Source organism: Oncorhynchus nerka, linkage group LG2 (genome assembly GCF_034236695.1).
Source record: "Oncorhynchus nerka isolate Pitt River linkage group LG2, Oner_Uvic_2.0, whole genome shotgun sequence".
NCBI lineage: Eukaryota > Metazoa > Chordata > Actinopteri > Salmoniformes > Salmonidae > Oncorhynchus > Oncorhynchus nerka.
In genome coordinates, this window is record NC_088397.1 from 7,159,959 (window position 1) to 7,184,289 (window position 24,331).

The 24,331-nt window shown below is 45.3% G+C and overlaps 1 protein-coding gene across 1 annotated transcript in view; it reads left to right on the forward strand.

Moving 5' to 3' along the window:
- pcca (propionyl-CoA carboxylase subunit alpha) overlaps positions 1-24,331 on the forward strand; it is a 63,996-nt gene that overhangs the window by 4,719 nt on the left and 34,946 nt on the right. The window contains exons 4-6 of the mRNA XM_065022620.1: positions 32-100; positions 8,572-8,685; positions 8,848-8,901. Of these exons, the coding sequence (XP_064878692.1) occupies positions 32-100; positions 8,572-8,685; positions 8,848-8,901 (237 nt within the window). The remainder of the gene's footprint in view (positions 1-31; positions 101-8,571; positions 8,686-8,847; positions 8,902-24,331) is intronic.

The window sequence follows — 24,331 nt, forward strand, 5'->3', positions numbered from 1 at the left end:
GATCACACGTCTTCTTCATTGCCTCTGGCAGGTGATGAAAACATGTAAGAAGATGGGTATCAAAACAGTGGCGGTGCACAGTGATGTCGACGCCAGCGCGGTAAGTCTGTCTGGTCTGTAGAGGTGGTGTCTGTCTGGTCTGTAGAGGTGGTGTCTGTCTGGTCTGTAGAGGTGGTGTCTGTCTGGTCTGTAGAGGTGGTGTCTGTCTGGTCTGTAGAGGTGGTGTCTGTCTGGTCTGTAGAGGTGGTGTCTGTCTGGTCTGTAGGGGTGGTGTCAGCGCGGTAAGTCTGTCTGGTCTGTAGGGGTGGTGTCTGTCTGGTTTGTAGAGGAGGTGTCTGGTCTGTAGAGGTGGTAAGTCTGTCTGGTCTGTAGGGGTGGTGTCTGTCTGGTCTGTAGAGGTGGTGTCTGTCTGGTCTGTAGAGGTGGTGTCTGTCTGGTCTGTAGAGGTGGTGTCTGTCTGGTCTGTAGAGGTGGTGTCTGTCTGGTCTGTAGAGGTGGTGTCTGTCTGGTCTGTAGAGGTGGTGTCTGTCTGGTCTGTAGAGGTGGTGTCTGTCTGGTCTGTAGGGGTGGTGTCTGTCTGGTCTGTAGAGGTGGTGTCTGTCTGGTCTGTAGAGGTGGTGTCTGTCTGGTCTGTAGAGGTGGTGTCTGTCTGGTCTGTAGAGGTGGTGTGGTGTCTGTCTGTCTGGTCTGTAGAGGTGGTGTCTGTCTGGTCTGTAGAGGTGGTGTCTGTCTGGTCTGTAGAGGTGGTGTCTGTCTGGTCTGTAGAGGTGGTGTCAGCGCGGTAAGTCTGTCTGGTCTGTAGGGGTGGTGTCTGTCTGGTTTGTAGAGGAGGTGTCAGCGCGGTAAGTCTGTCTGGTCTGTAGGGGTGGTGTCTGTCTGGTCTGTAGGGGTAAGTCTGTCTGGTCTGTAGAGGTGGTGTCTGTCTGGTCTGTAGAGGTGGTGTCTGTCTGGTCTGTAGAGGTGGTGTCTGTCTGGTCTGTAGAGGTGGTGTCTGTCTGGTCTGTAGAGGTGGTGTCTGTCTGGTCTGTAGAGGTGGTGTCTGTCTGGTCTGTAGAGGTGGTGTCTGTCTGGTCTGTAGAGGTGGTGTCTGTCTGGTCTGTAGGGGTAAGTCTGTCTGGTCTGTAGGGGTAAGTCTGTCTGGTCTGTAGGGGTAAGTCTGTCTGGTCTGTAGGGGTGAGTCTGTCTGGTCTGTAGGGGTGAGTCTGTCTGGTCTGTAGGGGTGAGTCTGTCTGGTCTGTAGAGGTGGTGTGTAGGGGTGAGTCTGTCTGGTCTGTAGAGGTGGTGTGTAGGGGTGAGTCTGTCTGGTCTGTAGGGGTGAGTCTGTCTGGTCTGTAGAGGTGGTGTGTAGGGGTGAGTCTGTCTGGTCTGTAGAGGTGGTGTGTATAAGTGATATTCCAATGAATATCTTACTTCAGTTGGGGATAAATAAAGGATAATGACATTGAATGAATTTATGAGACTTTTATAAAGTAGATGGATCTCCATTACTAACCTGGTGTGTTATATTGACCCCATACAGCCAGAGGTATTGTGGTATTATATTGACCCCATACAGCCAGAGGTATTGAGGTATTATATTGACCCCATACAGCCAGAGGTATTGAGGTGTGTTATATTGACCCCATACAGCCAGAGGTATTGAGGTGTGTTATATTGACCCCATACAGCCAGAGGTATTGAGGTGTGTTATATTGACCCCATACAACCAGAGGTATTGTGGTGGTGTTATATTGACCCCATACAGCCAGAGGTATTGTGCTATAATGACCCCATACAGCCAGAGGTATTGAGGTGTGTTATATTGACCCCATACAGCCAGAGGTATTGTGTAATATTGACCCCATACAGCCACAGGTATTGTGTAATATTGACCCCATACAGCCACAGGTATTGTGGTGGCGTTATATTGACCCCATACAGCCAGAGGTATTGAGGTGTGTTATATTGACCCCATACAACCAGAGGTATTGTGGTGATGTTATATTTACCCCATACAGCCAGAGATATTGAGGTGTGTTATAATGACCCCATACAGCCAGAGGTATTGAGGTGTGTTATATTGACCCCATACAGCCAGAGGTATTGTGTATAATGACCCCATACAGCCAGAGGTATTGAGGTGTGTTATATTGACCCCATACAGCCAGAGGTATTGTGTATAATGACCCCATACAGCCAGAGGTATTGAGGTGTGTTATATTGACCCCATACAGCCAGAGGTATTGTGGTGGTGTGTTATATTGACCCCATACAGCCAGAGGTATTGAGGTGTGTTATAATGACCCCATACAGCCACAGGTATTGAGGTGTGTTATATTGACCCCACACAGCCAGAGGTATTGTGTTATATTGACCCCATACAGCCAGAGATATTGTGTTATATTGACCCCATACAGCCACAGGTATTGAGGTGGTGTGTTATATTGACCCCATACAGCCAGAGGTATTGTGTTATATTGACCCCATACAGCCAGAGGTATTGTGTTTTAATGACCCCATACAGCCAGAGGTATTGAGGTGTGTTATAATGACCCCATACAGCCACAGGTATTGAGGTGTGTTATATTGACCCCACACAGCCAGAGGTATTGTGTTATATTGACCCCATACAGCCAGAGATATTGTGTTATATTGACCCCATACAGCCACAGGTATTGAGGTGGTGTGTTATATTGACCCCATACAGCCAGAGGTATTGAGGTGGTGTGTTATATTGACCCCATACAGCCAGAGGTATTGAGGTGGTGTGTTATATTGACCCCATACAGCCAGAGGTATTGAGGTGGTGTGTTATATTGACCCCATACAGCCAGAGGTATTGAGGTGGTGTGTTATATTGACCCCATACAGCCAGAGGTATTGAGGTGTGTTATAATGACCCCATACAGCCAGAGGTATTGTGGTGTGTTATAATGACCCCATACAGCCAGAGGTATTGAGGTGTGTTATAATGACCCCATACAGCCAGAGGTATTGTGGTGTGTTATAATGACCCCATACAGCCAGAGGTATTGAGGTGGTGTGTTATATTGACCCCATACAGCCAGAGGTATTGAGGTGGTGTGTTATATTGACCCCATACAGCCAGAGGTATTGAGGTGTGTTATAATGACCCCATACAGCCAGAGGTATTGTGGTGTGTTATAATGACCCCATACAGCCAGAGGTATTGAGGTGTGTTATAATGACCCCATACAGCCAGAGGTATTGTGGTGTGTTATAATGACCCCATACAGCCAGAGGTATTGAGGTGTGTTATAATGACCCCATACAGCCAGAGGTATTGAGGTGTGTTATAATGACCCCATACAGCCAGAGATATTGAGGTGTGTTATAATGACCCCATACAGCCAGAGGTATTGTGGTGTGTTATAATGACCCCATACAGCCAGAGGTATTGAGGTGTGTTATAATGACCCCATACAGCCAGAGGTATTGTGTTATAATGACCCCATACAGCCAGAGGTATTGTGTTATAATGACCCCATACAGCCAGAGGTATTGTGTTATAATGACCCCATACAGCCAGAGGTATTGAGGTGTGTTATAATGACCCCATACAGCCAGAGGTATTGAGGTGTGTTATAATGACCCCATACAGCCAGAGGTATTGTGTTATAATGACCCCATACAGCCAGAGGTATTGTGTTATATTGACCCCATACAGCCAGAGGTATTGTGTTATAATGACCCCATACAGCCAGAGGTATTGTGGTGTGTTATAATGACCCCATACAGCCAGAGGTATTGTGTTATATTGACCCCATACAGCCACAGGTATTGTGTTATAATAACCGCTACATGAAAAGGTTAGTTGTATTTACAGGCTGGTTTAATGACATAGTAGGCCTTTAACTGGGTGTGAAATTGACTTTCCAGCACTGAGCTCCTCTATTGGTCAGACTGGTGGGTAGACACGGTTGTTTATTGGGCTCCTCTAGTTGCCAAGGTGACTAACATTCCAAAACGGTAACGTTGACCAGGACACAGGGTGTAGATGGGGGACTGTTATATCCCCATACAGACCAGGACACAGGGGTAGATGGGGACTGTTGAGTATCCACCAGAGGTAACGTTATGACCAGGACACAGGGTGTAGATGGGGACTGTTATAATCCACCGTAACGGTGACCAGGACACAGGGTGTAGATGGGGACTGTTGATAATCCACCGTAACAGGTGACCAGGACACAGGGGGTAGATGGGGGACTGTTGATATCCACCGTAAGGTGGTGACCAGGACACAGGGGTAGATGGGGACTGTTGAGTATCCACCGTAACGGTGACCAGGACACAGGGGGTAGATGGGGGACTGTTGACCCCATACAGCCAGAGGTATTGTGTTATAATGACCCCATACAGCCAGAGGTAACGTTGACCAGGACACAGGGGGTAGATGGGGACTGTTGAGTATCCACCGTAGGTATTGTGTTATAATGACCAGGACACAGGGTGTAGATGGGGACTGTTGATAATCCACCGTAATGACCAGGACACAGGGGTAGATGGGGGACTGTTGAGTATCCACCGTAACGGTGACCAGGACACAGGGTGTAGATGGGGGACTGTTGAGTACATCCACCGTAACGGTGACCAGGACACAGGGGGTAGATGGGGGACTGTTGAGTATCCACTGGTTTAATGACCAGGACACTGGGGGTAGATGGGGGACTGTTGAGTGATCCACCGTCAACTGGTGACCAGGACACAGGGGGTAGATGGGGGACTGTTGAGTATCCACCGTAACGTTGACCAGGACACAGGGGGTAGATGGGGGACTGTTGAGTATCCACCGTAACGGTGACCAGGACACAGGGGGTAGATGGGGGACTGTTGAGTATCCACCGTAACGGTGACCAGGACACAGGGTGTAGATGGGGGACTGTTGAGTATCCACCGTAACGGTGACCAGGACACAGGGTGTAGATGGGGGACTGTTGAGTATCCACCGTAACGGTGACCAGGACACAGGGTGTAGATGGGGGACTGTTGAGTATCCACCGTAACGTTGACCAGGACACAGGGGGTAGATGGGGACTGTTGAGTATCCACCGTAACGGTGACCAGGACACAGGGGGTAGATGGGGGACTGTTGAGTATCCACCGTAACGGTGACCAGGACACAGGGGTAGATGGGGGACTGTTGAGTATCCACCGTAACGGTGACCAGGACACAGGGGTAGATGGGGGACTGTTGAGTACCCACCGTAACGGTGACCAGGACACAGGGGTAGATGGGGGACTGTTGAGTACCCACCGTAACGGTGACCAGGACACAGGGGGTAGATGGGGGACTGTTGAGTATCCACCGTAACGGTGACCAGGACACAGGGGGTAGATGGGGGACTGTTGAGTATCCACCGTAACGGTGACCAGGACACAGGGGGTAGATGGGGACTGTTGAGTATCCACCGTAACGGTGACCAGGACACAGGGGGTAGATGGGGGACTGTTGAGTATCCACCGTAACGGTGACCAGGACACAGGGGGTAGATGGGGGACTGTTGAGTATCCACCGTAACGGTGACCAGGACACAGGGGGTAGATGGGGGACTGTTGAGTACCCACCGTAACGGTGACCAGGACACAGGGGGTAGATGGGGGACTGTTGAGTACCCACCAAAATGTGCTCCGGAGGCTCTCCGGTTGATGTTAATATTGTTGTATGTCAATGGACCAGATGTAATGGACCAAGTACGGCCCGTAAGATGGCCCAGGTAATAGTGAGGTCCCATTGACCTGTGGATGTGTTGGACAGGTTTTGAAGTGGTGTTTAGCTGTGGAGCAGACATGATGCCTCCCTTAGCACTTCTTTGTTAAGAGGCGCAGGGAACCAACTGGCCTGTAACCCCCTTCACACCTACCTACACACACACCTACACACACCTACACACACACACCTACACACACACACACACCTACACACACACACACACCTACACACGCACCTACACACCTACACACACACACCTACACACACACACACCTACACACACACACCTACACACACACACCTACACACACACACACACACCTACACACACACACACCTACACACACACACACACACACTCCTTCTGCCACCTTGTTGATCCAGATGTTGATGTTAATCCCGTGGAATGTGTCCTGGTGGTGACAGTGTCTGTCACTCAATCTGCTGAGGGTCTGGCTCCGTGGGGGGGCGAGGACGGGGGCTGGTGATGTGAGATTTAGAAGATGATATGGCTGCTTGGCCTTGATGTTGTGTTTTCAAAATACCACTCTCACCCAATGGACCACAGTTGATGCTTTGGCTAGTTTGTCCTCTTGACTATTTAGTTATTTAAAATGATGCTACAGAGATTTTGTATAATTTCAGCCAGTAGTTGAAAGTAGCGCTCGAGCCAAAACGTCATCCATTTTGTGTGATACATTGGGTCCTGCAAAAAAACAAAGTGCTTAAGATCCCATTCTGTCTGTGGTGCCTCCGGTGTCTGCGGTGCCTCCGGTGTCTGCGGTGCCTCCGGTGCCTCCGGTGTCTGCGGTGCCTCCGGTGTCTGCGGTGCCTCCGGTGTCTGCACTACCGCAGACACAGGCACTACCGCAGACACAGGCACTACCGCAGACACTACCGCAGACACAGGCACTACTGCAGACACAGGCACTACCGCAGACACTACCGCAGACACAGGCACTACCGCAGACAGGCGGTGTCTGCGGTAGTGGCGGTGTCTGCGTTGTAGTGGCGGTGTCTGCGTTGTAGTGGCGGTGTCTGCGTTGTAGTGGCGGTGTCTGCGTTGTAGTGGCGGTGTCTGCGTTGTAGTGGCGGTGTCTGCGTTGTAGTGGCGGTGTCTGCGTTGTAGTGGCGGTGTCTGCGTTGTAGTGCCTGTGTCTGCGGTAGTGCCTGTGTCTGCGGTAGTGCCTGTGTCTGCGGTAGTGCCTGTGTCTGCGGTAGTGCCTGTGTCTGCGGTAGTGGCGGTGTCTGCGGTAGTGGCGGTGTCTGCGGTAGTGCCTGTGTCTGCGGTGGTGCCTGTGTCTGCGGTGGTGCCTGTGTCTGCGGTGGTGCCTGTGTCTGCGGTAGTGGTGGTGTCTGCGGTAGTGGCGGTGTCTGCGGTAGTGTCTGCGGTAATGGCTGTGTCTCCGGTAATGGCTGTGTCTGCGGTAGTGGCTGTGTCTACGGTAGTGTCTGCGGTAGTGCCTGTGTCTGCGGTAGTGCCTGTGTCTGCGGTAGTGTCTGCGGTAGTGCCTGTGTCTGCGGTAGTGTCTGCGGTAGTGTCTGCGGTAGTGCCTGTGTCTGCGGTAGTGTCTGCGGTAATGGCTGTGTCTGCGGTAGTGTCTGCGGTAGTGGCTGTGTCTGCGGTAGTGTCTGCGGTAGTGTCTGCGGTAGTGCCTGTGTCTGCGGTAGTGTCTGTGGTAGTAGCTGTTTCTGCGGTAGTAGCTGTGTCTGCGGTAGTTCCTGTGTCTGCGGTAGTGTCTGCGGTAGTGCCTGTGTCTGCGGTAGTGCCTGTGTCTGCGGTAGTGCCTGTGTCTGCGGTAGTGCCTGTGTCTGCGGTAGTGTCTGTCTGCGGTAGTGCCTGTGTCTGCGGTAGTGTCTGCGGTAGTAGCTGTGTCTGCAGTAGTGGCTGTGTCTGCGGTAGTGTCTGCAGTAGTGGCTGTGTCTGCGGTAATGGCTGTGTCTGCGGTAGTGGCTGTGTCTGCGGTAGTGTCTGCGGTAGTGCCTGTGTCTGCGGTAGTGCCTGTGTCTGCGGTAGTGCCTGTGTCTGCGGTAGTGTGTGCGGTAGTGCCTGTGTCTACGGTAGTGTCTGCGGTAGTGCCTGTGTCTGCGGTAGTGTCTGCGGTAGTGCCTGTGTCTGCGGTAGTGCCTGTGTCTGCGGTAGTGCCTGTGTCTACGGTAGTGCCTGTGTCTGCGGTAGTGTCTGCGGTAGTGCCTGTGTCTGCGGTAGTGCCTGTGTCTGCGGTAGTGCCTGTGTCTGCGGTAGTGTCTGCGGTAGTGGCGGTGTCTGCGGTAGTGTCTGCGGTAGTGCCTGTGTCTGCGGTAGTGCCTGTGTCTGCGGTAGTGCCTGTGTCTGCGGTAGTGTCTGCGGTAGTGCCTGTGTCTGCGGTAGTGCCTGTGTAGTGCCTGTGTCTGCGGTAGTGGCGGTGTCTGCGGTAGTGCCTGTGTAGTGCCTGTGTCTGCGGTAGTGTCTGCGGTAGTGCCTGTGTCTGCGGTAGTGTCTGCGGTAGTGCCTGTGTCTGCGGTAGTGTCTGCGGTAGTGCCTGTGTCTGCGGTAGTGTCTGCGGTAGTGCCTGTGTCTGCAGTAGTGCCTGTGTCTGCGGTAGTGTCTGCGGTAGTGCCTGTGTCTGCGGTAGTGCCTGTGTCTGCGGTAGTGCCTGTGTCTGCGGTAGTGCCTGTGTGCGGTAGTGCCTGTGTCTGCAGTAGTGCCTGTGTGCGGTAGTGCCTGTGTCTGCGGTAGTGTCTGCGGTAGTGCCTGTGTCTGCGGTAGTGTCTGTGGTAGTGTCTGTGGTTGCGGGAGTAGCTGCGTACCATATTATTGTGGCTTGACGCTTTGGCCACATTTGAATAAATACTTATTTTTCTCTGTGCCGCCTCAGGTCCATGTGAAGATGGCTGACGAGGCAGTGTGTGTAGGCCCCGCCCCCACCAACAAGAGCTACCTCAACATGGACGCCATCATGGACGCTATCAGGAAGACTGGATCCCAGGCCGTGAGATTTACGACACACGTTGACACACACACACACACACACATCAACTTTCAAACATACACACACATCAACTTTCAAACACACGCACCAACATTTAAACACACACACACACGGTTGTGTTTGCTGATGTGTTTTGAGGCCTTTTCTCTTCTGTCTCTGAAGGTGCATCCAGGCTACGGCTTTCTGTCTGAAAATAAAGAGTTTGCCAAGAGGCTGGTGAGTCGTGCTGGGATTTACAACTGTTGGGAACACACACACACACACACACACACACACCTCTCTGTATATGCCCCTCTGTTTCCCTTATCAACAGGCTTCGGAACCCCCTGAAGTTAATTTTATTAAGGGTGTGATTCTCCGGGTGAAAACCTGATATGAAAACTTAACACACAGACGCCAAAAGACTCACTTCATGATAAGAAAATGTAACATCTTTCAAAATTATTTTAAGTCATTTACTTAAATGAAAATGTTTTCTCAGTTATACCTCCACATTACATGGCCCCAATGTCCTGCAGACAGACACAAGACTTGACAACTTAAATAAAAGGTTAAATAAAAAAATTAAAAATACAAGACCCCTCTGGCGTTTAGCCGATGACACACATGGAACCATGCCGTTATGCAAGGCTGTGTTGGTACGACAAATCTATAACTCACCTAGTTCCACAGGTAAATAACAACATGCATATTCACCTCATGGTGAACTAAGTCCCTCTCCCACCATGTCCTAAAACAACCCTGACATCTCTCCCTCCCATTGAATACATTCAGTTGTACAACTTACTAGATATTCCCATTTTCCCTCTCTGTTGTGGCGTATCATGCAACGCAACTGAAGGTGGGCCGTCGTACATTGAAGCTAATCTCACAGGTAAATGCCATATGTTCCTTCATTGGAACTAAAAGATGTCGTACCCACTCACAATTATTTTAATTTAAATTATTTATTTTTTAACCTTTTTATTTAACTAGGCAAGTCAGTTAAGAACAAATTCTTATTTTCAATGAAGGCCTAGGAACAGTGGGTTAACTGCCTGTTCAGGGGCAGAATGACAGATTTGTACCTTGTCGGCTCGGGGATTCGAACTTGCAACCTTTCGGTTACTAGTCCAACGCTCTAACCACTAGGCTACCCTGCCGCCGATCCCATGATTTGGATCAACCACAATGCCCAGTGTCCTATTGTGTTGCCCTGGAGCAAGGCTCTTGCTCGGTATGGGAGTGGGCCGTCCGCTGCCTTATGGGAGCCTGCTGTGGAAATGGAGATGTCATTACATTAGCAACTCAAAGGACCTCCCCCTCCTGTAACAGTGGGTGAATAGTTAGTGCTAGATTTACACATTGCAAAACCCTCTGGGGGTGAGGGGGGAGGGGGGCAAGGTCCGTATGCCTCTGGGCTCGGGGTAAAGCCGGGGGGGGGGATTAGGGTAAGGGTCCTGTTAGCATGAGAAAGAACCTCAGGCTGAATAGAGCTGGAGGGATACGGGGGATGGATGGAGTATAGTAGAATGTATTGTCCCCCCGTTTCAAAATAAATGTGTAATTATTTTGGGACTTTTGCAGACGAACACAAGCATTTCACACTTGTGTTGAGCACTCTAGGACACGTGCTCCCACTTAACTCAGGGGTCCGATTACACCTCCTCTTATTGTTGGAGACTCATTTGTTTGCGCCTGGCAGAATGGTGGTGCTCCGCTCACCAGTGTGTTAAGAACAGCCGTTTGGACGTGAGAGGATGAGGCAGGTCTGAAAAGGCTCAGCCAGGTTTATTGTGATGTAAATAGTGAGATGTCACAACATGGCACCAGAGGAGGGAGGATCGATGTTTGTCATTGTGTCTTCATTTAGAGCAGGGTTTCCTCAACTCCGTCCTGCGTGAACATTCACCACCCCCCCTGGGTGAACGTTTGGTAATAATCAACGCTTGATGAGGAGTTGGTTATTGGAATCAGCATAACAAACTATAACGTGCACCCGGGGGAGGGGCCCCAGGACCGAGTTGGGGAAACACTGATTTAGAGGATGATGTAGATTACTGTAGCTCTGTAGACTACTGTATCTCTGTAGACTACTGTAGACTACTGTAGATTACTGTAGATTACTGTAGACTACTGTAGATTACTGTAGATTACTGTAGATTACTGTAGCTCTGTAGATTACTGTAGATTACTGTAGATTACTGTAGCTCTGTAGACTACTGTAGACTACTGTAGACTACTGTAGATTACTGTAGATTACTGTAGATTACTGTAGATTACTGTAGACTACTGTAGCTCTGTAGATTACTGTAGATTACTGTAGATTACTGTAGACTACTGTAGCTCTGTAGACTACTGTAGACTACTGTAGATTACTGTAGATTACTGTAGATTACTGTAGATTACTGTAGACTACTGTAGACTACTGTAGACTACTGTAGATTACTGTAGATTACTGTAGATTACTGTAGATTACTGTAGACTACTGTAGACTACTGTAGACTACTGTAGACTACTGTAGACTACTGTAGATTACTGTAGATTACTGTAGATTACTGTAGATTACTGTAGCTCTGTAGACTACTGTAGATTACTGTAGATTACTGTAGACTACTGTAGACTACTGTAGACTACTGTAGACTACTGTAGATTACTGTAGATTACTGTAGACTACTGTAGATTACTGTAGACTACTGTAGACTACTGTAGCTCTGTAGACTACTGTAGATTACTGTAGATTACTGTAGCTCTGTAGATTACTGTAGACTACTGTAGACTACTGTAGCTCTGTAGACTACTGTAGATTACTGTAGATTACTGTAGCTCTGTAGACTACTGTAGATTACTGTAGCTCTGTAGACTACTGTAGATTACTGTAGATTACTGTAGCTCTGTAGACTACTGTAGATTACTGTAGCTCTGTAGACTACTGTAGATTACTGTAGACTACTGTAGACTACTGTAGATTACTGTAGCTCTGTAGACTACTGTAGATTACTGTAGATTACTGTAGCTCTGTAGACTACTGTAGATTACTGTAGCTCTGTAGACTACTGTAGATTACTGTAGATTACTGTAGCTCTGTAGACTACTGTAGATTACTGTAGCTCTGTAGACTACTATAGACTACTGTAGATTACTGTAGCTCTGTAGACTACTGTAGACTACTGTAGCTCTGTAGACTACTGTAGATTACTGTAGCTCTGTAGACTACTGTAGACTACTGTATCTCTGTAGACTACTGTAGACTACTGTAGATTACTGTATCTCTGTAGACTACTATAGACTACTGTAGATTACTGTAGCTCTGTAGACTACTGTAGACTACTGTATCTCTGTAGACTACTGTAGATTACTGTAGATTACTGTAGATTACTGTAGCTCTGTAGACTACTGTAGCTCTGTAGACTACTGTAGATTACTGTAGACTACTGTAGACTACTGTAGACTACTGTAGATTACTGTAGCTCTGTAGACTACTGTAGCTCTGTAGACTACTGTAGCTCTGTAGACTACTGTAGACTACTGTAGACTACTGTAGCTCTGTAGACTACTGTAGACTACTGTAGACTACTGTAGCTCTGTAGATTACTGTAGCTCTGTAGACTACTATAGACTACTGTAGACTACTGTAGACTACTGTAGACTACTGTAGCTCTGTAGACTACTGTAGACTACTGTAGACTACTGTAGCTCTGTAGACTACTGTAGACTACTGTATCTCTGTAGATTACTGTAGATTACTGTAGATTACTGTAGATTACTGTAGATTACTGTAGATTACTGTAGCTCTGTAGACTACTGTAGATTACTGTAGCTCTGTAGACTACTGTAGATTACTGTAGCTCTGTAGACTACTGTAGACTACTGTAGCTCTGTAGACTACTGTAGACTACTGTAGACTACTGTAGCTCTGTAGACTACTGTAGACTACTGTATCTCTGTAGATTACTGTAGATTACTGTAGATTACTGTAGATTACTGTAGCTCTGTAGACTACTGTAGATTACTGTAGACTACTGTAGACTACTGTAGACTACTGTAGATTACTGTAGCTCTGTAGACTACTGTAGCTCTGTAGACTACTGTAGCTCTGTAGACTACTGTAGACTACTGTAGACTACTGTAGCTCTGTAGACTACTGTAGACTACTGTAGACTACTGTAGACTACTGTAGCTCTGTAGACTACTGTAGACTACTGTAGCTCTGTAGACTACTGTAGATTACTGTATCTCTGTAGACTACTGTAGATTACTGTAGCTCTGTAGACTACTGTAGATTACTGTAGCTCTGTAGACTACTGTAGATTACTGTAGCTCTGTAGACTACTATAGACTACTGTAGCTCTGTAGACTACTGTAGATTACTGTAGCTCTGTAGACTACTGTAGATTACTGTAGCTCTGTAGACTACTGTAGATTACTGTAGCTCTGTAGACTACTGTAGATTACTGTAGCTCTGTAGACTACTGTAGATTACTGTAGCTCTGTAGACTACTATAGACTACTGTAGCTCTGTAGACTACTGTAGCTCTGTAGACTACTGTAGACTACTGTAGACTACTGTAGCTCTGTAGACTACTGTAGACTACTGTATCTCTGTAGATTACTGTAGATTACTGTAGATTACTGTAGATTACTGTAGATTACTGTAGCTCTGTAGACTACTGTAGATTACTGTAGCTCTGTAGACTACTGTAGATTACTGTAGCTCTGTAGACTACTGTAGACTACTGTATCTCTGTAGACTACTGTAGACTACTGTAGACTACTGTAGCTCTGTAGACTACTGTAGACTACTGTATCTCTGTAGATTACTGTAGATTACTGTAGATTACTGTAGATTACTGTAGATTACTGTAGATTACTGTAGCTCTGTAGACTACTGTAGATTACTGTAGCTCTGTAGACTACTGTAGACTACTGTAGCTCTGTAGACTACTATAGACTACTGTAGCTCTGTAGACTACTGTAGACTACTGTAGCTCTGTAGACTACTGTAGCTCTGTAGACTACTGTAGATTACTGGAGCTCTGTAGACTACTGTAGCTCTGTAGACTACTGTAGATTACTGTAGCTCTGTAGCTCTGTAGATTACTGTAGATTACTGTAGCTCTGTAGACTACTGTAGCTCTGTAGACTACTGTAGATTACTGTAGCTCTGTAGACTACTGTAGCTCTGTAGACTACTGTAGATTACTGTAGCTCTGTAGACTACTGTAGCTCTGTAGACTACTGTAGATTACTGTAGCTCTGTAGACTACTGTAGCTCTGTAGACTACTGTAGATTACTGTAGCTCTGTAGACTACTGTAGATTACTGTAGCTCTGTAGACTACTGTAGATTACTGTAGCTCTGTAGACTACTGTAGATTACTGTAGCTCTGTAGACTACTGTAGCTCTGTAGACTACTGTAGATTACTGTAGCTCTGTAGATTACTGTAGCTCTGTAGACTACTGTAGATTACTGTAGCTCTGTAGACTACTGTAGCTCTGTAGACTACTGTAGATTACTGTAGCTCTGTAGACTACTGTAGATTACTGTAGCTCTGTAGACTACTGTAGATTACTGTAGCTCTGTAGACTACTGTAGATTACTGTAGCTCTGTAGACTACTGTAGCTCTGTAGACTACTGTAGATTACTGTAGCTCTGTAGATTACTGTAGCTCTGTAGACTACTGTAGATTACTGTAGCTCTGTAGACTACTGTAGACTACTGTAGCTCTGTAGACTACTATAGACTACTGTAGCTCTGTAGACTACTGTAGACTACTGTAGCTCTGTAGACTACTGTAGCTCTGTAGACTACTGTAGATTACTGGAGCTCTGTAGACTACTGTAGCTCTGTAGACTACTGTAGATTACTGTAGCTCTGTAGCTCTGTAGATTACTGTAGATTACTGTAGCTCTGTAGACTACTGTAGCTCTGTAGACTACTGTAGATTACTGTAGCTCTGTAGACTACTGTAGCTCTGTAGACTACTGTAGATTACTGTAGCTCTGTAGACTACTGTAGCTCTGTAGACTACTGTAGATTACTGTAGCTCTGTAGACTACTGTAGCTCTGTAGACTACTGTAGATTACTGTAGCTCTGTAGACTACTGTAGATTACTGTAGCTCTGTAGACTACTGTAGATTACTGTAGCTCTGTAGACTACTGTAGCTCTGTAGACTACTGTAGATTACTGTAGCTCTGTAGATTACTGTAGCTCTGTAGACTACTGTAGATTACTGTAGCTCTGTAGACTACTGTAGCTCTGTAGACTACTGTAGATTACTGTAGCTCTGTAGACTACTGTAGATTACTGTAGCTCTGTAGACTACTGTAGATTACTGTAGCTCTGTAGACTACTGTAGATTACTGTAGCTCTGTAGACTACTGTAGCTCTGTAGACTACTGTAGATTACTGTAGCTCTGTAGATTACTGTAGCTCTGTAGACTACTGTAGATTACTGTAGCTCTGTAGACTACTGTAGCTCTGTAGACTACTGTAGATTACTGTAGCTCTGTAGACTACTGTAGATTACTGTAGCTCTGTAGACTACTGTAGCTCTGTAGACTACTGTAGATTACTGTAGCTCTGTAGATTACTGTAGATTACTGTAGCTCTGTAGACTACTGTAGATTACTGTAGCTCTGTAGACTACTGTAGACTACTGTAGATTACTGTAGCTATGTAGACTACTGTAGCTCTGTAGACTACTGTAGATTACTGTAGCTCTGTAGACTACTGTAGATTACTGTATCTCTGTAGACTACTGTAGATTACTGTAGCTCTGTAGATTACTGTAGCTCTGTAGACTACTGTAGATTACTGTAGCTCTGTAGACTACTGTAGCTCTGTAGACTACTGTAGCTCTGTAGACTACTGTAGATTACTGTAGCTCTGTAGACTACTGTAGATTACTGTAGCTCTGTAGATTACTGTATCTCTGTAGACTACTGTAGATTACTGTAGCTTTGTAGACTACTGTAGATTACTGTATCTCTGTAGACTACTGTAGATTACTGTATCTCTGTAGACTACTGTAGATTACTGTATCTCTGTAGACTACTGTAGATTACTGTATCTCTGTAGACTACTGTAGATTACTGTAGCTCTGTAGACTACTGTAGATTACTGTAGCTCTGTAGACTACTGTAGCTCTGTAGATTACTGTAGATTACTGTAGCTCTGTAGACTACTGTAGATTACTGTAGCTCTGTAGATTACTGTAGCTCTGTAGACTACTGTAGATTACTGTAGCTCTGTAGACTACTGTAGATTACTGTAGCTCTGTAGACTACTGTAGATTACTGTAGCTCTGTAGACTACTGTAGATTACTGTAGCTCTGTAGACTACTGTAGCTCTGTAGATTACTGTAGATTACTGTAGCTCTGTAGACTACTGTAGCTCTGTAGACTACTGTAGATTACTGTAGCTCTGTAGACTACTGTAGCTCTGTAGATTACTGTAGCTCTGTAGACTACTGTAGCTCTGCTGGAGTCACTTTTATTCATAACTTTGACACCTTCTGGTAACAGAAGATACTCTACAGGAATGACAGTGTCCATCCAAATCATCTTGGCTCCTGGACTCCGTCCAGGCGTTTCAAGGCTGCGTTGAAACAATGACTGGTCAATGATCCAAGACCAGCTCAGTTAATCCCTACCGTTGTGACAATGAGTCGTCATAATGCTGCATCAAATGTACATGATCCAAGACCAGCTCAGTTAATCCCTACCGTTGTGACAATGAGTCGTCATAATGCTGCATCAAATGTACATGATCCAAGGGGAATTGGCAAACACAATGCAAGTCATTTAGTGTATGTACCCCTAATTACCCCGAATACTTCTGTTAATCCTACAGCTATTGTAAGCAGTAATCATGAGCCTATGAACCAGAGTTACACTGTTATCACTGAGGCGGTGTCCTAGTAGGAAGCCCACTTCATGCAGCTCACCCTGCACTATCAGCTCCAATGTAAATAACATGAGGACGTCTACTTCTGACAAACTTCCCAGTAAAGCGTTAAAAACAATCTAGCAACCCAGGAAAGTGCTCAGAAATAGCCCATATTAACATGCGAAGACTAAGAAACAAGGTCCAGGAAGTCTATAACTTGATAGTCAGAATATAAAATGTTACAATCTTTGAAACTCACTTAGATAATACCATTCTTACAGTGGTAGCAATACATGGTTATAACATCTACAGGAAAGACAGAAATGCCAACGGAGGCGGTGATGCGGTCTATATTCAGAACAACATTCCTGTAAAGCTTAGAGACAATATAATGTTATATACTATTGAAGTGATATGGCTACAGGTTCGTCTGCCTCACCTAAAGCCCATTCTGGTGGGAAGCTGCTATAGACCACCAAGTGCTAACAGTCAGTATCTGGATAATATGTGTGAACTGCTTGATAATGTGATATCAACAGAGAAGTATATTGTCTGGGTGATTTAAATATTGATTGGCTCTCATCAAGCTGCCCACTCAAGAAAACACTTCAAACTGTAATCAGTGTCTGCAACCTAGTTCAGGTTGTCAGTCAACCTACCAGGGTTGTTACAAACAGCACAGGAATGAAATCATCAACATGTATTTTTTTTCTTTCATTTCACCTTTATTTAACCAGGTAGGCTAGTTGAGAACAAGTTCTCATTTGCAACTGCGACCTGGCCAAGATAAGGCATAGCAGTGTGAACAGACAACACAGAGTTACACATGGAGTAAACAATTAACAAGTCAATAACACAGTAGAAAAAAAGGGGGAGTCTATATACAATGTGTGCAAAAGGCATGAGGAGGTAGGCGAATAATTACAATTTTGCAGATTAATACTGGAGTGATAAATGATCAGATGGTCATGTACAGGTAGAGATATTGGTGTGCAAAAGATCAGAAAAGTAAATAAATAAAAACAGTATGGGGATGAGGTAGGTGAAAATGGGTGGGCTATTTACCAATAGACTATGTACAGCTGCAGCGATCGGTTAGCTGCTCAGATAGCTGATGTTTGAAGTTGGTGAGGGAGATAAAAGTCTCCAACTTCAGCGATTTTTGCAATTCGTTCCAGTCACAGGCAGCAGAGTACTGGAACGAAAGGCGGCCAAATGAGGTGTTGGCTTTAGGGATGATCAGTGAGATACACCTGCTGGAGCGCGTGCTACGGATGGGTGTTGCCATCGTGACCAGTGAACTGAGATAAGGCGGAGCTTTACCTAGCATGGACTTGTAGATGACCTGGAGCCAGTGGGTCTGGCGACGAATATGTAGCGAGGGCCAGCTGACTAGAGCATACAAGTCGCAGTGGTGGGTGGTTTAAGGTGCTTTAGTGACAAAACGGATGGCACTGTGATAAACTGCATCCAGTTTGCTGAGTAGAGTGTTGGAAGCCATTTTGTAGATGACATCGCCGAAGTCGAGGATCGGTAGGATAGTCAGTTTTACTAGGGTAAGCTTGGCGGCGTGAGTGAAGGAGGCTTTGTTGCAGAATAGAAAGCCGACTCTTGATTTGATTTTCGATTGGAGATGTTTGATATGAGTCAGGAAGGAGAGTTTGCAGTCTAGCCAGACACCTAGGTACTTATAGATGTCCACATATTCAAGGTCGGAACCATCCAGGGTGGTGATGCTAGTCGGGCATGCGGGTGCAGGCAGCGATCGGTTGAAAAGCATGCATTTGGTTTTACTAGCGTTTAAGAGCAGTTGGAGGCCACGGAAGGAGTGTTGTATGGCATTGAAGCTCGTTTGGAGGTTAGATAGCACAGTGTCCAATGACGGGCCGAAAGTATATAGAATGGTGTCGTCTGCGTAGAGGTGGATCAGGGAATCGCCCGCAGCAAGAGCAACATCATTGATATATACAGAGAAAAGAGTCGGCCCGAGAATTGAACCCTGTGGCACCCCCATAGAGACTGCCAGAGGACCGGACAGCATGCCCTCCGATTTGACACACTGAACTCTGTCTGCAAAGTAATTGGTGAACCAGGCAAGGCAGTCATCCGAAAAACCAAGGCTACTGAGTCTGCCGATAAGAATATGGTGATTGACAGAGTCGAAAGCCTTGGCAAGGTCGATGAAGACGGCTGCACAGTACTGTCTTTTATCGATGGCGGTTATGATATCGTTTAGTACCTTGAGTGTGGCTGAGGTGCACCCGTGACCGGCTCGGAAACCAGATTGCACAGCGGAGAAGGTACGGTGGGATTCGAGATGGTCAGTGACCTGTTTGTTGACTTGGCTTTCGAAGACCTTAGATAGGCAGGGCAGGATGGATATAGGTCTGTAACAGTATTAATCACATCTTTACTAACGCTGCAGAAATTAGCTTGAAAGCAGTATGTAAATCCATGGGATGTATTGATCACAATGTAACAGCCATATCTAGAAAAACCAAAGTTCCCAAGGTTGGGCCTAATATAGTGTATAAGAGGTCATACAATAAGTTGTGTAGTGATTCATATGTTGATGATGTAAATAATATTTGCTGGTCTGTGGTGTGTAACTAGGAGCAACCAGACGCTGCTGGTCTGTGGTGTGTAATGAGGAGCAACCAGACGCTGCTGGTCTGTGGTGTGTAATGAGGAGCAACCAGAAGCTGCTGGTCTGTGGTGTGTAATGAGGAGCAACCAGACGCTGCTGGTCTGTGGTGTGTAATGAGGAGCAACCAGACGCTGCTGGTCTGTGGTGTGTAATGAGGAGCAACCAGACGCTGCTGGTCTGTGGTGTGTAATGAGGAGCAACCAGACGCTGCTGGTCTGTGGTGTGTAATGAGGAGCAACCAGAAGCTGCTGGTCTGTGGTGTGTAATGAGGAGCAACCAGACGCTGCTGGTCTGTGGTGTGTAATGAGGAGCAACCAGACGCTGCTGGTCTGTGGTGTGTAATGAGGAGCAACCAGACGCTGCTGGTCTGTGGTGTGTAATGAGGAGCAACCAGACGCTGCACTTGATGCATTTATGAAACTACTTATTCCAGTTACTAATAAGCAACGCGCCCATTAAGAAATGACTGTAAAAACTGTTAAATCTCCTTGGATTGTTGAGGAATTTAAAAAGTTGTATGGGTTGAGAGGGATGAGGCCAAAGGTATGGCACATAAGTCTGGCAGCCCAACTGACAGCTACTGCAAGTTAAGAAATCATGTGACTAAACTAAATAAAAAGAAACGATACTATGAAACAAAGAGAAATCATATAAAGAATGATCGTAAAAAGCTTTGAGGCACATTAAATTACAATTTGGGGGGATAAAAGCCAACTCGGCTCCATCATTCATTGAACCAGATGGCTCACTCATCACAAAGCCCACTGATATTGCAAACTACTTTAAGGATGTTTTTATTCACAAGATAAGCAACATTAGGGATGACATACCAGCAACACTGGCTGACACTACACATCTAAGTATATGTGACCAAATGATGAAAGACAAGAAATGTACTTTTGAATTCCGTAAAGTCGGTGTGGAGGAGGTGAAAATTATTGTGGGGTCTGACAAATTATTGTGTGTCCCAACGGGGTCTGACAATCAGGTTGGAAAATTACTGAGGGTAATTGCAGATGATATTGCCTCTCTTATTTGTCACATCTCCAATTTAAGCCTACTAGAAAGTGTGTCCCCTCAGGCCCGGAGGGAAGCTAAAGTCATTCCGCTACCCAAGAATAGTAAAGCCCCCTTTACAGGCTCAAATAGCCAAACAATCAGCCTGTTACCAACCTTTAGTAAACTTCTGGGAAAAATTGTTTGACCAAATATAATACTATTTCACGGTAAACAAATTGACAACAGACTTTCAGCTGAAAGGGAAGGACACTAAACAAGCACAGCACTTACACAACTGACTGATGATTGACTGAGAGAAATTTGTGATAAAATGATTGTGGGGGCTCTTGTTTGACTTCACTGCAGCTTTTAACATGATCGATCATAGTCTGCTGCTGGTAAAACATGTGTGTTATGGCTTTACATCCCCTGCTATATTGTGGATAAAAGTTACCTGTCTAACAGAACAGAGAGCGTGTTCTTTAATGGAAGCCTCTCAAACACAATCCAAATGGAATCAGGAATTCCCCAGGGAAGCTGTTTAGGCTGCTTGCTTTTTATTTTTTTTACTAACGACATGCCACTGACTTTGAGTAAAGCCAGAGTTTCTATGTATGCGGATGACTCGACACTATACACATCAGATACTACAGTGACTGAAATGACTGCAACACTTAACAAAGAGCTGCAGTTAGTTTCAGAGTGGGTGTTCCTTGTCCGAGATGGGAGAACTTGCCAGAAGGACAATCATCTTTACAGAACTTCACCGATCTGGGCTTTATGGGAGAGTGGTCAGACCGAAGCCACTTTTGAGAAAAAGGCACTTGACAGCACGCCTGGAGTTTGCATAAAGGCCTGTGAAAGACAGAGCATGAGGCAAAAGGTTTGGTGGTCTGATCAGACTAAAATGTAACTCTTTGGTCTGAATGCAAAGCGCTATGTCTGGAGAGAACCAGGCACAGCTCATCACCTGTCTAACACCATCCCTACCGTGAAGCATGGTGGTGGCAGCATCATACTATGGGGATGCTTTTCAGCAGCAGGGACTGGGAGACTGGTAAGGATAGAGAAAACAATGAATGGAGCCAAATACAGGAAAACCCTTGATGAGAACCTGCTTCAGAGTGCAAACAACCTTAGACTGGGGCGAAGATTTATGTTCCAACAGGACAATGACCCCGAGCATACAGCCAAAGCAATGCTGGAATGGCTTCAGAACTAGAATATGAAAGTCCTTGAGTGGCCCAGCAGAAGCCCAGACTTGAATCCCATTGAAAATCTGTGGAAAGACTTGAAGATTGCTGTTCCCCGGCACTCCCCATTTAACTTAACAAAGCTTGAGAAAATCTGCAAGGAAGAAGCTGATCCAAATCTGCAAGGCAAAGCTGATCCAGACATCCCCCAAGACGACTTAAAGCTGTAATCCCAACCAAAGGTGCTTCTACAAAGTATTGACTCAGCTGTGAATACTTAGTGCCTTCAGAAATTATTCACACCCCTTGACTTTTTCCATGTTTTGTTGTTCCAGCCTGAATTTAAAATGGATTTTTACATTGAAAGTGTGTCACTGGCCTTTACGCAATTCCCCATAATGTCAAAGTAGGTATTCTTTTTTTAAATGAATTAATTAAAAATTAAGATTAAATGTCTTGACACAATAAGTAATCAACCCCTTTGTTATGGCAAGCCTAAATAAGTACTGGAGTACAAATGTGTCCCATAATAAGTTGCATGGACTCTGTGTGCTATAGTAGTGTGCACCTCATCTCTGTACCCAACTCATACAATTATCTGTAAGGTCCCTTCAGTCGAGCAAAGAATTTCAAACACAGATTCAACCACAAATACCAGGGAGGTTTTCCAATGCCTCACAAAGAACGGCACCTATTAGTAGATGGGTAAAACAAATAAAGTAAAATAAGACATTGAATATTCCTTTCAGCATGGTGAAGTTATTAATTACAATCTGGATGGTGTCACTACAAAGATACAGGCGTCCTTCCTAACTCAGTTGCTGGAGAGGAAGGAAACTGCTCAGGGATTTCACCATGAGGCCAATGGTTACTTTAAAACAGAGTTTAATGGTTGTGATAGGAGAACTGATGATGGATCAACATTATTAACCTAAATGACAGAGTGAAAAGAGAACCTGTACAAAATACATATTCTGAAACGTGTATCCTGTTTGCAATAAGGCACTAAAGTAAAACAGCAAAAAATGAATGTTTGGGACAAATCCAATACATTACGGAGTACCACTCTTCATATTTTCAAGCGTGGTGGTGGCTGCATCATTAATGGGTAAGCTTGTCATCAGTAAGGACTATAGTTTTTTTGGGGAGGGATAAAAATCAACAGAATACAGCTAAGCACAGTCACAGTAGAGGAAAACCTGGTTCAGTCTGCTTTCCACCAGACACTGGGAGACGAATTCAGCTTTCAGCAGGACAATAATCTGAAACACAAGGCCAAATCTACGCTGGTGTTGCTTACCAAGAAGACATTGACTGTTCCTGACTCACACCCCTTCAGTCAGCTTTGAAAATCTATGGCTAGACTTGAAAATGGCTGCCTAGCAATGATCAACAACTAACTTGGCAGAGCTTGAAGAATTTAGAGCTCTTATAGACTTACCCAGAAAGACTCACAGCTGTAATCACTGCCAAAGGTGCTTCTGCAAAGTATTGACTCAGGGGTGTGAGTCAATACTTGTGTGTTTTTGTATTTCAATAAATTATCAAAACATTTGAAAAACATGTTTTCACTTTGTCATTACAGGATAATGTGTGTAGATGTTAAACCATTTTGAATTCAGGCTGTAACACAACAAAATGCAGAGGGGTATGAATACTTTCCTAAGGCGCTGTATATATTGTTCAAACAGTGATCCGGAGCCAAGATGGAGGAGTTGTATATATTGTTCAAACAGTGATCTGGAGCCAAGATGGAGGAGTTGTATATATTGTTCAATCAGTGATCTGGAACCGAGATGGAGGAGTTGTATATATTGTTCAAACAGTGATCTGGAGCCGAGATGGAGGAGTTGTATATATTGTTCAAACAGTGATCTGGAGCCAAGATGGAGGAGTTGTATATATTGTTCAAACAGTGATCTGGAGCCAAGATGGAGGAGTTGTATATATTGTTCAATCAGTGATCTGGAACCAAGATGGAGGAGTTGTATATATTGTTCAATCAGTGATCTGGAGCCAAGATGGAGGAGTTGTATATATTGTTCAATCAGTGATCTGGAACCAAGATGGAGGAGTTGTAAATATTGTTCAACCAGTGATCTGGAGCCAAGATGGAGGAGTTGTATATATTGTTCAAACAGTGATCTGGAGCCAAGATGGAGGAGTTGTATATATTGTTCAATCAGTGATCTGGAACCGAGATGGAGGAGTTGTATATATTGTTCAAACAGTGATCTGGAGCCGAGATGGTGGAGTTGTATATATTGTTCAAACAGTGATCTGGAGCCAAGATGGAGGAGTTGTATATATTGTTCAAACAGTGATCTGGAGCCAAGATGGAGGAGTTGTATATATTGTTCAATCAGTGATCTGGAACCAAGATGGAGGAGTTGTATATATTGTTCAATCAGTGATCTGGAGCCAAGATGGAGGAGTTGTATATATTGTTCAATCAGTGATCTGGAACCAAGATGGAGGAGTTGTAAATATTGTTCAAACAGTGATCTGGAGCCAAGATGGAGGAGTTGTATATATTGTTCAAACAGTGATCCGGAGCCAAGATGGAGGAGTTGTATATATTGTTCAATCAGTGATCTGGAGCCAAGATGGAGGAGGTGTATATATTGTTCAATCAGTGATCTGGAACCAAGATGGAGGAGGTGTATATATTGTTCAAACAGTGATCTGGAGCCAAGATGGAGGAGTTGTATATATTGTTCAAACAGTGATCTCTACAACCAAGTCAAAGTCTAACAAGGAAGCCTACTGATGAAATGAGAATGAAGGTACCTTTTGTGTAAAACTTAAATAATTTCACTAAAGTAGGGGTTTTGTTAATCTGTTTTCTCTCTTCACCACTCTTCTCTTTGTCCCTCTCAGCTAAGCTTATTATTTACAAACAGCAGAATTATCTCTGGGTCGAGTCCCCCTCT